General features: G+C 36.1%; 1 protein-coding gene across 2 annotated transcripts in view; it reads right to left on the reverse strand.

Moving 5' to 3' along the window:
* Nucleotides 1-15,625, reverse strand: part of MRPL13 (mitochondrial ribosomal protein L13) — a 35,902-nt gene that overhangs the window by 19,494 nt on the left and 783 nt on the right. For both annotated transcript variants that reach the window (XM_060116174.1, XM_060116173.1), the window contains exons 2-4: nucleotides 14,849-14,972; nucleotides 8,112-8,205; nucleotides 5,057-5,117 (exon numbers count right to left, since the gene is read on the reverse strand). In XM_060116174.1, the coding sequence (XP_059972157.1) occupies nucleotides 5,057-5,117; nucleotides 8,112-8,205; nucleotides 14,849-14,972 (279 nt within the window). The remainder of the gene's footprint in view (nucleotides 1-5,056; nucleotides 5,118-8,111; nucleotides 8,206-14,848; nucleotides 14,973-15,625) is intronic.

Genomic DNA, 15,625 nt, shown 5'->3' on the forward strand with positions numbered 1-15,625 from the left:
ACAGAACCGACCCCCCAATTTCATGTATCTCTTAAGCGGTGGTGCTGGATTCAATCCAGGTAGGTTTATTCCCAGAACAGACATACAGGACACGCAAACACACCTATAATGCGTTTCTCTCTGTAACTTTTCAAGAAGACAAAGTCCCTTCTCCCCGTCATACCCACTCCCAAGACGGGAAACTAACCTTTTCCTGATTTACTTTTCCCCTTGTTAAGGTTATTGTCATTGTTGGTCTGAATGTGATTTTATGTATGTTTTGTCAAGAGAAAGGCACACACTGTCACCTTGTGCTCCATAATTTCCTGGGGGCCTCCTGGTATACAGTGTATACAAATATATTGCAAAAGCTTCATAAAACTAAGAGACATTTGGAGAGTCAAATTGATTTTTTTCATCTGTACTCATATTTCAAGGATATCATTTGGCATGTATGAAACTAAACCCATTAAAACAATACACGTTGGAATAGAATTGCACTATAAGAGGATTTCCTGATCCTTTTATTTTCTCATCACATCAGACCACCTCACTATGTACTAAAGCTAATGGCGTCCCATATATATTTTCCATCTATTTTCTGTGTTAGTGCTGTTGAGACTTTATGTTCTGGAGACTATTTAAATACAGACTTACATTGTTAAAATTAAAAGCAATTAGAAATTCAGTTCCTGAATCACATAAGCCACATTTCAAGTGGTCAGACAAAGAACATGTCCATCATAGCAGAAATTTCTCTTGGGCAGCACTGATAGTAGTCTTTAAAATTTTTAATGTTTTAAAAGTCTTTAGTAGAAAGTGACAATGTTAAGACTACTCAGGGCTTCCCTGGTGGCGCAGTGGTTGGGAGTCCGCCTGCCGATGCAGGAGACACGGGTTCGTGCCCGGGTCCGGGAGGATCCCGCGTGCCGTGGAGCAGCTGGGCCCGTGAGCCGTGGCCGCTGGGCCTGCGCGTCTGGAGCCTGTGCTCCGCAATGGGAGAGGCCACAACAGTGAGAGGCCCGCGTACCACACACAGACAAAAGAACCAAAAAACCAAAAAACAAACAAAAAAGACTACTCAGCATCTTGTCTGGATAAGCAAATCATTATATCTTCTGTCATTATATCATCCTAACAGCAATTTTGTTGCATTAGTAGGGTTACTTGGCATATGGTTTTCATGTTCTTAAAAACATTTAGTTGTATTTACTTGAATTAACAAGTTGGTATTTTTAAAATATGCCCTATTAAAAAATGCAAACGTAACACTCAAATTAGAGAAAGCTGGAAAGTATGAAAGGGGTACAAGCTGCCAGGTGAGAGAAAAAGGGGATGATAGACATACAGATGATGTACATACCCCAAAAATAAATGTGACACAACCTGCATACGCAATGAAGTAATTCTAGCTGTATAGACTTAAGCATAAACTCTAAGGGATTCAGAAAGTGAGAAAGATAGAACAAGGTAAAGTCAATAAGTATTAAATACTTTCCTCATCTAACCTGTAACCCAGGGCACATGACATTTGTTTTACATAAAGTATCTTTATAAACTATAGGAGAGGGAATAAACATAAGAAAGGAACCATATTAGAAGAAAAATACAAGAACAGAGACTCTTAAGGAAACTAAAATGTATGACAGAGGGAGAAAGGATATAAGGAAAGGGCTGAATCAATATATTTATTTGAGTTTAGAATTAGTGATCTTCTATGTAATTATAAAAATGTATTGAAATATTTAAAAGCCTACTATTTAAATATGTTAATCAGTGTACTTTACAAGTAATATTCCAAGATCGTACTAATAATCAGAAAGATGCTTCATGAAACAAATTCTCCTAAAAGCCACATATACCAAGTACTGATAAGCAAATTATGTGTGCTGGAAGAAGACCTACTGTTCCAGAAAAACACTTGGTGTTTCAATTGGAAGTAAAATAACTGACCTCTCCCTTAACATGTCATTCTTTTTAGAAACACAATCAAAATTAAGACTTAAAAAAAATTAAGATCTTTTAATGAGGTAAAAATTCAAATGGATTTAACTCTAAATATTTTCCAAGCCGTCATCAAACACTTTGCAATGCATTTCAATCTTTGTTCATAAGAAATAATTTGAAACAATTTCTACAAATGTTATCCAAAGCCAAATTCTTAACATCAAAAATTGGACTATATTGCCTCCTAGTGTATAGTTAGCATACCTGAATAAACTAGAAACTAATTTTAAAAACATTGAAACATATTTATAAGTATTAAAACTATAATTTGTTGTAAAAGTTGTGGTATATATTACCAGTAGCCCTAACAACTTTTTACTACTATTATATGCAATCCATATTAATAGTCAAAATAGGATATTTTATTTTGACCCATGATAATCTAAAGACACATGAATTATAAAGCAGAACCTTAAATATTTCTTAAGAAGCAATTTCTGAGCATGTTTTTATAATTATAAAAAGTAAAAATAAACAGTAAAGTATGGAACATCTAAATGTCATGTCAGACCTTATAATAATAAACATGCCCTTCCCCCCCCACCTTTGCCAAGAAAATTATAGGCAGTACAACACCAAACAAATGGCTGCAACCTGACAATAGACATTTATTTTTATTCACCATTTTAGGGAAGTAAAAAGGAGTGTCTTCACAGTCTAACACTTTGCTCATTTAAGTAAAAAGCTAAAACAGGTCCCAATGGGGAAAATGCTACCAAATCTAGGAGTACAGTTTAAAGACTAGGTTATCAAGAGTTAAGGAAGAAAAAATAAAACTGTGAAAAGGCAAAAGGAGGATCTGCTTTTAGCAATACTGAGGACAAGCATTTGGATTAGAAATTTCTCCCAGTATATAACTCTAATGATAACATAATAAACATTAGTGAAGTTAACAGTATTGCTTTTTAAATCTTTTTAAAAGCATGGAACTGACTAGAGGCCAAAAGTAAAAGAAAGAACAAAAGAGTCCTAGGGCTGGCATTAGCCTTGAGGGCATCAGTTTAGTGCAGGGCTTGGGTTTTAGAGGATTATGACTTTGGGGTTAGGAGGTAGGATCAAGATGATCTCATAAACCTAGCTTCTCAACAGAAACGCAATACTCAGGGTGTTGTGTAAGGAAATGAAAAAACGAAAGTCTTTCCTGACAGACAACTGCTAAACTATGAACCTGACTGCTAAACTATGAACCTGACCTTATAAGGCCCCAAATTCACCCTTTTTATGGGGATCAAAATGCAGAGGTCGAAAGTATAGCTTAAAGAGGTCTTAGGATGCCATATATATATACACATATATATATATACATATATATATATACATATATATATATGTGTATATATATATATACATATATATATGTATATATATATATGTATATATATATGGCCCCATGTACCTGCCAGAAGCTAAGTAAATCTTTTTTGAAGAAATTCATTTTGAACATAGGTCTCAAAAATTCCCAGAGATGAAGTTCCAAGGTACATATACTTTCCAAGTATCCTGAACAGAAACAATAAATTGCAAACCCACAAAGACCACAAATATCAGAATCAGACATAAATGCTAAGAGTTACGTTTAACATGTTTAAAGAAATATAAGAGGGAACCAAAGTATGACAAAGGGAACAGAAGACTGTCAAAACCGACCAGCAAATGTGAAAAAGAAACAAACAGTAAAAGCTTCAAGAAAAGGAAAAAAATACAATAATTGAAATTATTTGTATATGTATGTATAATCTGATTTCCAAAGGGAAAGGACAGAGAATAAAGGGAGCCGATATTAGAAGATACACAGAAGAGCTGACGAAGTTTCAGAAGACACCAGTCCTCAAGCAAAATAAATAACAAAGCTCAAAAAGAAACATATAAAAACCAAAGCCAAAGAAAAGATCTTAAAAGTATTCAGAAAGAAAAGACAGAATACACACAAAGAAACAATTAAAGTGACATCTGATATCAGTAATAATGGACACTAAAATCTGTGTGAATAATATTTCAAAATCTGAGAGAAAAAAATCGATTATCCTAGAATTGCATATAAAAGCAAAAAAACCCCTATCTTTCAAAAATGAAGGCAAAAATATAGCTTCAGACAGAAAAGGAGAGTTCACTATTCAGAATGTTATGACAGGAATGTCAACAAGAAGTTCTTCGAGGAGAAGGACATTGATCCCAGTTACAAGAATCAATCATAAGCAAAGAAGACCATAAGGAATCAGTAACAGTATAAGACAATAACAAGAATGCTGAATTTTAAGAGTTTTTAAAAATCTTGAACAGAGAAAACATACAGGTTGAAAGGGAGAATAGGTATTAATAATCTTCTAGGGGCCTTGATTTGATTTTGAGGAAAGTAAAGATATTGATTAATCCTAGACTTCTAATAAGCAAACTCAGTCAATCCAAAAGAAGGCAAGAAAGAAGGGGATTAAAAAGAAAATAAAATCTAGCTCAGTAAAGTTTAAAATTAAACAGTAAAATGATATATGAGGCAAACAAAATTAAAAAATTGGTTGATATAGCTATATTAATATATAAAAACAACAGACCTCAAGTTGAAAAGCATTATTGGAGATAAAGAGAGTCAGTATATACCTTGATCAATTCCTTATAAAGATTATAATCCCAAACTTAAATGAATTCATCTAACGCTAAATCTTCAAAACATACAGAGCAAAAACCTGACAGAACTACAAGGAAAAATGAATAAATCCACAACTGAGATTTTAACATAACTCTCTCAGGTAATCAGTAAATCAAGTGAACAACAACAACAACAAAAAAGTCAGTGAGAATATAAGATTGGAACAACATACTTAGCATATTTGATATAATGGAAATATAAACATATATATGCACGTACATACATACATCTGTCTCCCCCAAACATTTTCAGCAATCATATCGTATTCTAGGTGATCATGCAGATGTTAAGAAATTAAAAAGAAAAACATCAAAATTCTTTGACTAAATGCAAAACATACTAATTAGAAAACATATAGAATTGAATGATAATGAAATAATACCTATCAAAACTTGTGTGATATAATAAAAAATACTATAAACTTACTGCCACTGGATCCTTCTGGTGAAGCTGAGCAGCTGTTACTTGTCTAAATCCACCTGGGTAGCTATTAAAAGAAACAAAGACATTAAAATTGGGAGCAGGCTATGGTACAGTATTCTTGAAATGAACATTCTTTTATAATATGAAAACTATTTTTATTATGAAATTATACTTGTTTCTTGAAACTATGCTGTTCATCAATGTCTTAAAAATTAAGCAGTAACCTATGCTATTTGAAATGCTATTCTCTTAAGTGGTCAAATTAGCAATCATTATTTCATAAAAAGTTCCACATCTTAGAAAATTTCTTGGCTAACTATTTATGTTTCTACTGGAATTTAAAGTTATTCATCATTCATTCATTCACTCATTCAGTCAAACATTTTTATCACTGCTTAGTTTATCACTGCTTGAATTTAAAAAAAAAAAGCAAAGTGCCAGAATGTTTCACATTCCCTGACAAATCAGACCAAGTGAATAAGCTAGGGGTCAGGTTTGGAGAAAAGAGTGGTAGACTACTTGGTTCTGAAGGCAAGTTAATACTCTAAACAAGGGCTTCCCTGGTGGCACAGTGGTTAAGAATCTGCCTGCCAATGCAGGGGACATGGGATCGAGCCCTGGTCCAGGAAGATCCCACATGCCACAGAGCAACAAGCCCGCAACTACTGAAGTCCGTGTGCCTAGAGCCCATGCTCCACAACAAGAGAAACCACCAGAATGAGAAGCCCGCGCACCGCAACAAAAAGTAGCTCCCGCTCTCCGCAACTAGAGAAAAGCCCGCACGCAGCAACGAAGACCCAGTGCATCCAAAAATAAATAAAAATTAAAAAAAATTAAAAAAAAATACTCTAAACAAGTCGTGCTCCTGTCTCCTATTAACAGGAAGTCATATGTTGGTTCTAAGTAATAAAATATTTCATTGTGTTCAGATCAAAATTATATATAAAATGTAGATTAAAAAAATACTGGGGATAGTACTGGAGGCATCTTGGTAACTTGAATACCCCAGATCCAGGTCTGGAATCTAGGTTTTGCCAGTGGCTACCAGTATAATATTAGGCAACTCATTTCATCTCTTTATATATGAGTTTGCTTATATAAGAAAAATGATAATATCTGCCCCATCTACCTCTCAAGATTTTTATGAGAGTCAAGTGACAGTGCTTAAGAAATTTAAAACAAAAACAACATACAGATGCAAGGTTTTATTACACTGAATGGATGAATAAAGCCTTAATGATTTTTGAGGAAGGGAAAAATAAAATGTAAAGGCAGTAGACTCTGCAAGAAAAATGTAAGCTTACCTAAAAATGATTCCTTTTATAAGTTTCTTTCAACAAGACTTGAAAACATTTTAAAGATGATTTAGAGAACCACGTTTTAGGAATAAAACTTAAGAAACCAAATATAGAAATTTGCTGAGAAAGATGGATAATTTTCAAACTGATGCTCTTTTATTTGCTTCATGGAATTTCAGCCTCAGAAAAAGAAATACCTGTCTAGACTTCTATTCCTGTATTCTTTCTCTCCGGGAAAAAAATACTTTATGTTTTATCACATTGTTATCTTGTATTTTCATATTTCTTTCCCAATTACCTGTAAATTTTATAAAACTTGGTTTGTATATAGAGATTTACCAACAGTAAAAATTACTAAAGATGGATGTGAATTCATTTCTGTTACATTAAATAAAGAGTTCACGAAAGTGTTTAAGTGTAGGAATGGGCAAAGGCTGGCTAATGGAAGCAAAAAAGTTATTCCAAGCATTTAAGACCTACTTGGTAAAGAGAGGAAAAGAAACAGATGGGAATATCAAAGTCTGCCTAAGATGAAGGTGCACTTGGAAATAAAAAATAATAATTTTGATCAAGAATGAAAAGCCAACATTTTTAATCATATCTTGCATGATACTGAAGAAGGTATGCTTAATTAAATTTGTACATGACCTGAAACTGAGGGGTTAACTAACACATTACATGACATAATCAACATCTCAAAAGATCTTAGAAGGCCAGAGATACAATTTACATGGAGTAAACTTAAGGTACTGCAGTTGATTAGAATGCAACTAAAATACACAGGAAGGAGGATACATGGTTGAACAGCAGCATGTTTGAAAACGACTTATAAGTTTTAGCTGATGGTGAACTCAATGTAGCACATAGTGATATGGCCTTGAAGAAGAGTTCTACTACAACAGAAGATTGCATAACTGAAAGATGGTGGAGTCACATTTTACCAGAAAACCATCAAAACACAGCCAGGTGAGTGTATTTAGTTAAGAAAGATACTGGTAAGCAGTAATTGCACCCAGAGAACAGTGACCAAGGTATAATGGAGATAAGACATCTGAACGGAAGCCATAAAAAGAACTTTGAAGGAACTACAGGTGTTTAGTCTAGAGAAAAGACAGATCAGTGGGTACTTGCTGATCACTGCCTCAAAACTATCTGAAGGATGTCATGTGGAAGATATAATTTTACACTGTCCAAAAAAGGACTAAGACCATTCTGAAAGCTAGAGAAAAACAGATGATGACTCAATAGCATTGAGATCTTTCTAAAATTTAGACCACATAAAAGGCAGAATGAATGGGCTGCCTCATGAGCGAGGAGATCGCTATTATTCAGATAGGCAGACCTATAACTTGAAAGGCATGTTGTGGAGATTTTAGGTATCTTCCAAACTTGGGATTTCACTCACCATTCTTTCAACATCTCATGTACTTTTAGAAGTCCAAGCTGGTTCTGGAAACAGCAGTAAGATGAATTATAGGAAACAGAAAGAAAGAAGTGAGAAGACTGACTAAAAAATGAGAAGAATCTAGATCAGAGAGGTTATATGAAAAGCTTCCAGGAAAAACAAATATTCTCAGGTAATCATGAGTATTTGGTACAGTATTGCGGTTTTTTTGATTGAGTAAATTATACATGTGGCATGAACAAAACTCGTATTTTCTTAAATTTCGAAAAAACCTTTTTCTTTTAAATAAGACCAATAATATTCTTAAAGTAATATATTCAACTGCCTATCTTCCCTGACAAAAGCATTATCTTACCCAGTATGTGAGGAGTATACTTTTTGTTCCCATTTGTTTCCAGAAAATGCAATGTGCCTTGTGTTCATTATGACAACATGATCTCCACAGTCACCTAGATTTAAAAAGAACAAAGGAAAAAAAAAGATTTTATATGAAAATTCTTGACTTTAAGAAAAAGTGAGCTTGTTTTTTTATAAAGCTTATCAAAGTCTAAAAAACACATCAAGGCTTCCCTGGTGGCGCAGTGGTTGAGAGTCCACCTGCAGATGCAGGAGACACGGGTTCGTGCCCTGGTCTGGGAGGATCCCACATGCCATGGAGCGGCTAGGCCCGTGAGCCATGGCCGCTGAGCCCGCGCATCCGGAGCCTGTGCTCCGCAATGGGAGAGGCCACAACAGTGAGAGGTCCGCGTACCGCAAAAACAAACAAACAAACAAACAAACAAAAACACATCAAACAATATAAAGCAAGTCACAGTGCATCATCAAAATCATTGAATAGATTTATGTTTCCCTTTCACATAACATCTAAGCATAGAAAGAATTGGCTAGACAGTTGGAAAATCTCAACACTGGACGTAAAAGAGAATTCAATAAAGATGCCAATAACAATGACACATCTTTTAAAGGCAAACTACTGTTACTCCTATTTTCTCTGCCGATTAATAATTACACTTCATTAAAATGTACTATTAATAATTACACTTCACCACTTTTAAATATCTCATACAAATTTTCCCTTAAAAATAAAAGAGAAAATGAAAACAATATGCATATAGATGAAAAATGGTTTGTTTTACCAACAGGTAAATTGGAAACAAATGTAAAACATCACAATTGATTATTCTTTTCAAATTCAGAGAAAAGAATACTAGGATCTTATGCTTAACTACTAACCCAAGGTTTTTTCCCAAACACATTTAACTAGTTAAATTTAAACCGCCACTAGCAACTATGAGTACACATATACTTGATGCAACAGATGATCTGAAAATCAAAATATATGTTTTGGATTAATTTTCCAGTGAAAAGTACCCCCTAGGCCTGACTGTTCATCTAAAAAAAAAAACCTAAAAGGTCAACATGTAAGTTTTCACAAGTCATTGTACATGACAAAATCAAGTAGTCAGAAACATTTATTAAGTGCCTATTCTACTAATAGAAAAACAAACTTCAAAAGATTCTTGAAGGTTATTTATTTGAAAAAAAATCACCACTGAGGGCTTCCCTGGTGGCGCAGTGGTTGAGAGTCCGCCTACTGATGCAGGGGACGTGGGTTCGTGCCCCGGTCCGGGAAGATCCCACATGCCGCGGAGCTGCTAGGCCCGTGAGCCATGGCCGCTGAGCCTGCGCATCCGGAGCCTGTGCTCCGCAACGGGAGAGGCCACAACAGTGAGAGGCCCACGTACCACAAAAAACAAAAACAAAGACAAACAAACAAAATCACCACTGAAAAAATAAGTATGAATAAGTACAGTATCTCAAAACTGAAGATTACATTATAAGAGTCTATGCAGAGCTTGAATTTGAATGACAGAATTTTCAGTGAGAAGTTTGTAGTTTATATAAGACAAGGGTGAAGGAAAGAGGATAAAGCAGGTGAGTTGCCTTCATTAGAGTGTAAGGGAATCCAGGGTGTGAGGGAAAGATCTGGGAATGGGAAGCTTGCTGTTAGCTGCTTGAAAAGGAAAGTTTGACTATTTGGCAAATTAAGTGACTAAAGTTCCCAAAAGTGACCCATGGTGGGCTACTAAGGCAGTTGGGCAAATGAACCTGAAGAACAAATGAAGAGGGTGAGAAGATACCTACACAGTCCCAAATAATGCTGAAATTACATTAGCTTTCAACCGGACACTTAACAGTTGAAGAAGCTAAGGCTTGTTAAGATTAAGTGATTTGTCAAAGCTCACACCAAGGTATTTAACTCTCTGTTCAGGCTCTTTCTGTGACACCTATTTGGAGGAAAAATGGAATCTTTAACTTTCTAATAAACCTGAATTTACTTTGTAAATGTTGTTTAAGCTTTAAATATGCAAAAAGCATTTTGCGCCATTCAAAACACATTTTTACTTCAAAGGGGATCTTTCAAGGGACATTAGAAAGAATACCACAAATCAGGTGAAAATCGTGTTCTTTCAGCTCTAAGGTATGAACACCTAATCTGGGAAAAGTTATTCTCCCTTAATAACTTATGCCAAATCTCTACTGTATTTAATAATTCTTAGAAGCACTTCTCCACTGTCTCTAATTAAAACCAACCAGCAATCAAATCTTTTTTAACTGCACTACGTATTACAACAAAAGCCAATATTATGATTGAAGCCTAAAATCCTGGATACAGTGCAATCATTTCTATCTAAATTTCTGTTAATCCAAATAAATGGATATATGTCATTTAAAAATTTTAATTGAAGCATTTTACAATATGCACCAAATACATATAAATTGGAACTCTACTGCCTGATCAAGAGATGGTGGAAGTTAATTAATATCTTTCAAACTTAAAAACTTTTTTTTAAAAGTTAAAGTTTAGTAATAAGCAATTTTTAGAAAAAGGAATTGAGTTTATTTACAAAAATTTATCAACTTAGATTTCTGACCTTATTTGATTTCTTTTTACAATATTAGGTGCTAAATTAAATGGCCAAATAAAATTCAAACTAATTCAATCAAAGGGAAAACTCAAAGGTTTATGTCAGGGAATCTAAGGCCTCCTTCATCCAGTGCAACACTGCTTTTACATATTGGGTCTCCTTACAAGATTTGGTTTGAGAAACGTTTGAAAAATAGCTGTTCCAATTTAGTGATAAGCAACAAAGGTTGGCTTTGACCTTTATGTTTGTTTCCAGCCTTGAAGGACAAATGTCCAAATGCCTACTTCAACGTTTTTTTTTAGCATCCCTGAAGTTATGCAGGGCTAATGTGACAGATGATCATGTAAGTTACCACAAAATCTACTGAGTGTAAAGACGCTGTGAGAGGAACAAGGTGTGTTGTTCAAATTTATGATAGTATGTAAATATTCCTTCTAAAAGAGGCATGCGTTCTAGATATTACCTGGAGCAAAAAGCTTCAGTGCTTTGTACAATGATATTCTAGGAGTGAGATGAAGAATAAATGTGTGATTAAGACTGTAAAATTTAAACGACGCAGAGTTAACATTTGAAATAGACTGACACAACTGAATAGTAAGAGGGAAAAATACATTAGCTGCGTAACTTTAAGAAGAGCATTCTAAACTTTTTTTTCTAACAAATCCTTAAAAGATTTAAATAAATAATACAAGGCAGAATACTAGAGATTAGACTAGTGAATTGTTAGAATTGTTTGGTGTGCTAACATTCATAACATTAACCTTTAAGAACTGTGTGAAACTTTCGTTTGATTTCATTCCATGTGCACCAGAAGTATTTTAAGATGATCTAATAACTTTAGATAATGCTTAAGAAAGGTTTCCCTTTGCGTCTTTTAAATGCTCATATGGTTCTCCTCAACTGATTAATTTGTAGGCAGTGAAAAGAATGGAGTCCTCAAGAAGAATAAGGCACAATCCAAAAATCGCCAAGTGGCCTTCCTTTTCCTGTATCAGTGAAAAGCAAACATGTTCAAACAGCTCCCAAGTCTCCCATTCAGGAGGGCAGCTCTAATCAGAAGGAGAAGGGAGTGCCTATAAAATGGTTCAAATATTGTATACATTATGTATCTGAACATACATACAGGTCCATGGACTTTGTGAGATGCTGTGGCAAACCAACGTTCCACTTATAAGGTTATTTTTTTATGGAAACTGTGGTCTGGGTCAAGATCGAGATGATCTGGAGTTAGGAGAAGAATGCCCTCCTTTCACAAAATTTGGGAGAAGGTGGAATCAGTAGTAGCCACCTAATTCTTCTTAAAGTGTAGCACTTATCTGTCCACTGAGTTAAAGTTCTGCTTCCTTACAAGCACGTCTTTACTGCAAAAGTATTCCTTAAGTACTGATGAATAAGCGTGCTGCTAGAACACCAGAGGAGCTTTTGCGGCTGCCTGTCGGGCCATCCTTCCCTGGTAATGGAGAATAGCTTTTCTGTGAAATTAGAAATTTACCTCTTAAAGACTGAATTGCATTTTTGTTTCACTATATTTAATATTTGGCTTTTATCAGCAAAACTTTGGACTTTTCATGTCAAGATGTCACTAAAATCAAAACAAACTGCACACAATTTTCAATTTACAAATATGTTGTTTTAAGTATTTTCTAACATATACTGGTTTAATCAGCATTTATTAAGTATGTTTCATGTGTTCGTAATCACTGTAAACATGTTTATTTGAAAACTGACATACAATTTCCCAGAAAAACAATGACAAACGATGGCCATATATACAGGAAGAGCTATAAAAGTTAATATTTAGGTGTGATAATGGCATTTGGGTTACATAGGAGAATATCTTTGTTCTTGGGTGACATATGCTGAAATATTTAGGGGGAGGTATAATGATATCTGTAATTTATTTTCAAATCATTGAGTAAAAAATATGATAAAATATTAATAATTGTGTAATCTAGGTGGCTGGTATAGAGAAATTCACTGCACTACTCTTTGAACTTTTCTGAAAATGTGAAAATTTTTATAATAAAAGTTAGAAAGAAGTAAAGGACAAGCAACTCAGTGGAAAAATGGGAAAAAGAAATGCACAGACCTTTCACAAAACGGGAAATGATAAAAGGCCAATAAACAAATGAAAAGATTCTCAGTTCCATGTGCAATCAGGAAAATGCAAATTAAAACCACAAAGAAAGAGCATATCCCATTTACCAGAGTAGTCAAAACGAAAAAGAACGACAATGTCAACGTTACTGAGATGAGGAATAATGAAAACACCTGCATATAAAGACTAACTAGGTTCCCATTTTAAACCCAGTAATTCCTGTCCTACAGACAGACCTCAGAGAAACTCTTCCACATGTGCCCTGGGGAAAAGGTACAAGAATACTGATAGCAATTTTTTTTTTTTTTTTTTTTTTTTTGCGGTACACGGGCCTCTCACTGTTGTGGCCACTCCCGTTGCGGAGCACAGGCTCCAGACGCGCAGGCTCAGCGGCCGTGGCTCATGGGCCCAGCCGCTCCGTGGCATGTGGGGTCTTCCTGGACTGGGGCACGAACCCGTGTACCCTGCATCAGCAGGGGAATCTCAACCACTGCACCACCGGGGAAGCCCCAGCAATGTTGTTTGTAACGGCAAAAAAAACCCAAAAACAACCCAAATGCTGAGTGTATGGGTATTCATTTCACCACCATTATTATTAATTTTCTTTAAAATATTATCTATATTTATATATAGGTAGAGAAATACATCTCTATCTATCTAAATATATCTTTGTATATTTCATGTTTCAAAATAAAGTTTAAACTATGATCAACTACAAAAAGTGCTGTTGATAGGTCAAGCAAGATGAAGAGTAAGAACTGATACTTGGATCTTAACAGGGTGGACAGGAAGTGCCTAGGAAAGTGAAGTCAGTCAAAAACTACCTGTGATAAGCAGAAGGCTTTTAGTATGAAAGCAACTGTTTTGTTTTGTTTTGGAAAAAGGACACAGAAGAGCAAATCTATTAATTCAAAACAGTGAAAAGTAACTTTCCATGAGTAGCTAGCCCTACATATCTTTCTGGAGGAAAGGGTTTCTTAGAAGAGAGGGCAAGCTTATTTGCTCATTTTCAGAAACTATTGAAATGCATGCTGCCACATGAAGAAACATGTTTAAGAGTGAACATTTAATTTAAAGTCCAAATCAGGATATTATGAGAGGGAAAGGAGGGGCTACTGATCCTTTTGCTGGGGCAATGGCATAAAATGGGGTTGTCTTAGACAAAGTGGTCAATACGGTTTTCCTATGAAGAAGCCAAATTCATTTTAGTGTCCCAACAGGTTTTTTTTGTTTGTTTGTTTTCAAAATTTATTTATTTATTTTGGGCTGCATTGGGTCTTCATTGCTGTGCATTGGCTTTCTCTAGATGCGGCGAGCAAGGGCTGCTCTTCGTTGCAGTGCATCGGCTTCTCATTGCAGTGGCTTCTCTTGTTGCGGAGCACGGGCTCTAGGTGCGCGGGCTCCATAGTTGTGGCTCGCGGGCTGTACAGCACGGGCTCAGTAGTTGCGGTGCACAGGCTTAGTTGCTCCCCGGCATGTGGGATCTTCCCAGACCAGGGCTCGAACTCATGTCCCCTGCATTGGCAGGTGGATTCTTAACCACTGCTTCACCAGGGAAGTCCCGCCCACAACAGGTTTTTAGCAAGAATGGAATACGGGATCCTCAGGAAAAAAGAGATCCTTAAAACAGCCCAGGGCTTCCCTGGTGGCGCAGTGGTTTAGAATCTGCCTGCCAATGCAGGGGACACGGTTTCGAGCCCTGGTCCCGGAAGATCCCCCATGCCGTGGAGCAACTAAGCCTGTGCGCCACAGCTACTGAGCCTGCGCTCTAGAGCCCGTAAGCCACAACTACTGAGCCCACGTGTCACAACTACTGAAGCCCACGTGCCTAGGGCCCGTGCTCCGCAACAAGAGAAGCCACCGCAATGAGAAGCCCATGCACCGCAAGGAAGAAGTAGCCCCCGTTCGCCACAGCTAGAGAAAGCCCGCGCGCAGCAACAAAGATCCAACACAACCAAAAATAAAAAAAATAAAAAAAATAAAAAACCCAGCCCAAACATCTTCAAAATTCTATCCTGACATGAAAACTGTGATTACCAATAATAGGTCTAAAATGATACTCACTCAGTTGATGGTACACAGGTTTATGCAATCCTTGAAGTTTAACTGATGCCAGGGCAGCAAGTTTGCCAGGGGGCTGCATTTTCCCATCTAAGAGATACCAAACTCGAGCAAAAGTGGCCCATTGCTTGAAAAGACAGAAGAGGAAACAAAGAAAATTCTAATTAAATGGAAACAACTGAGTTTGCTATTATATACCATCACACGTAATCTACAGTTAACATCAATAATTATTATGAAAAAAGATCCTATCACTAAATAATATTTTTGTTTTGTTCTCATTTCTATTTCTGGAAAAGGGGGATCTGTTCTCATTACTCTGCAAAGATTAACACAGTAATCTTTCCTGCCTGCTTTTCTATTAGCAATATGGATTATGCTCTTTTAAAAACATTCCAAAGATATTAGGCTCACGGGCCTAGCCGCTCCGCGGCATGTGGGATCTTACCGGACCGGGGCACAAACTCGTGTTCCCTGCATCGGCAGGCGGACTCTCAACCACTGCGCCACCAGGGAAGCCCTGCTACAGTTTTTAATGTTTAATTTTACTTCCTGTATTTACCTCATTAGGGACAGGTAACAAACAGTCCAAGGAAGGAATCACACTTGGAGCAGGACTAGACTAAGAGGCAGCTTAGACCAACTCCTGCTCTTCCTCCTGAAACCTGCTTCAATCTCAGCCTTGCCTATCTCAGTTGATGGAACGTTCTTCCGGTTGTTGAAACAAAAAACCCTGGAATAATCCTTGTTTTTTTCTTTTGCTGTCGGCGCACATACAGT

The sequence above is a fragment of the Mesoplodon densirostris genome, chromosome 13 (genome assembly GCF_025265405.1).
Source record: "Mesoplodon densirostris isolate mMesDen1 chromosome 13, mMesDen1 primary haplotype, whole genome shotgun sequence".
NCBI classification, from domain to species: domain Eukaryota; kingdom Metazoa; phylum Chordata; class Mammalia; order Artiodactyla; family Ziphiidae; genus Mesoplodon; species Mesoplodon densirostris.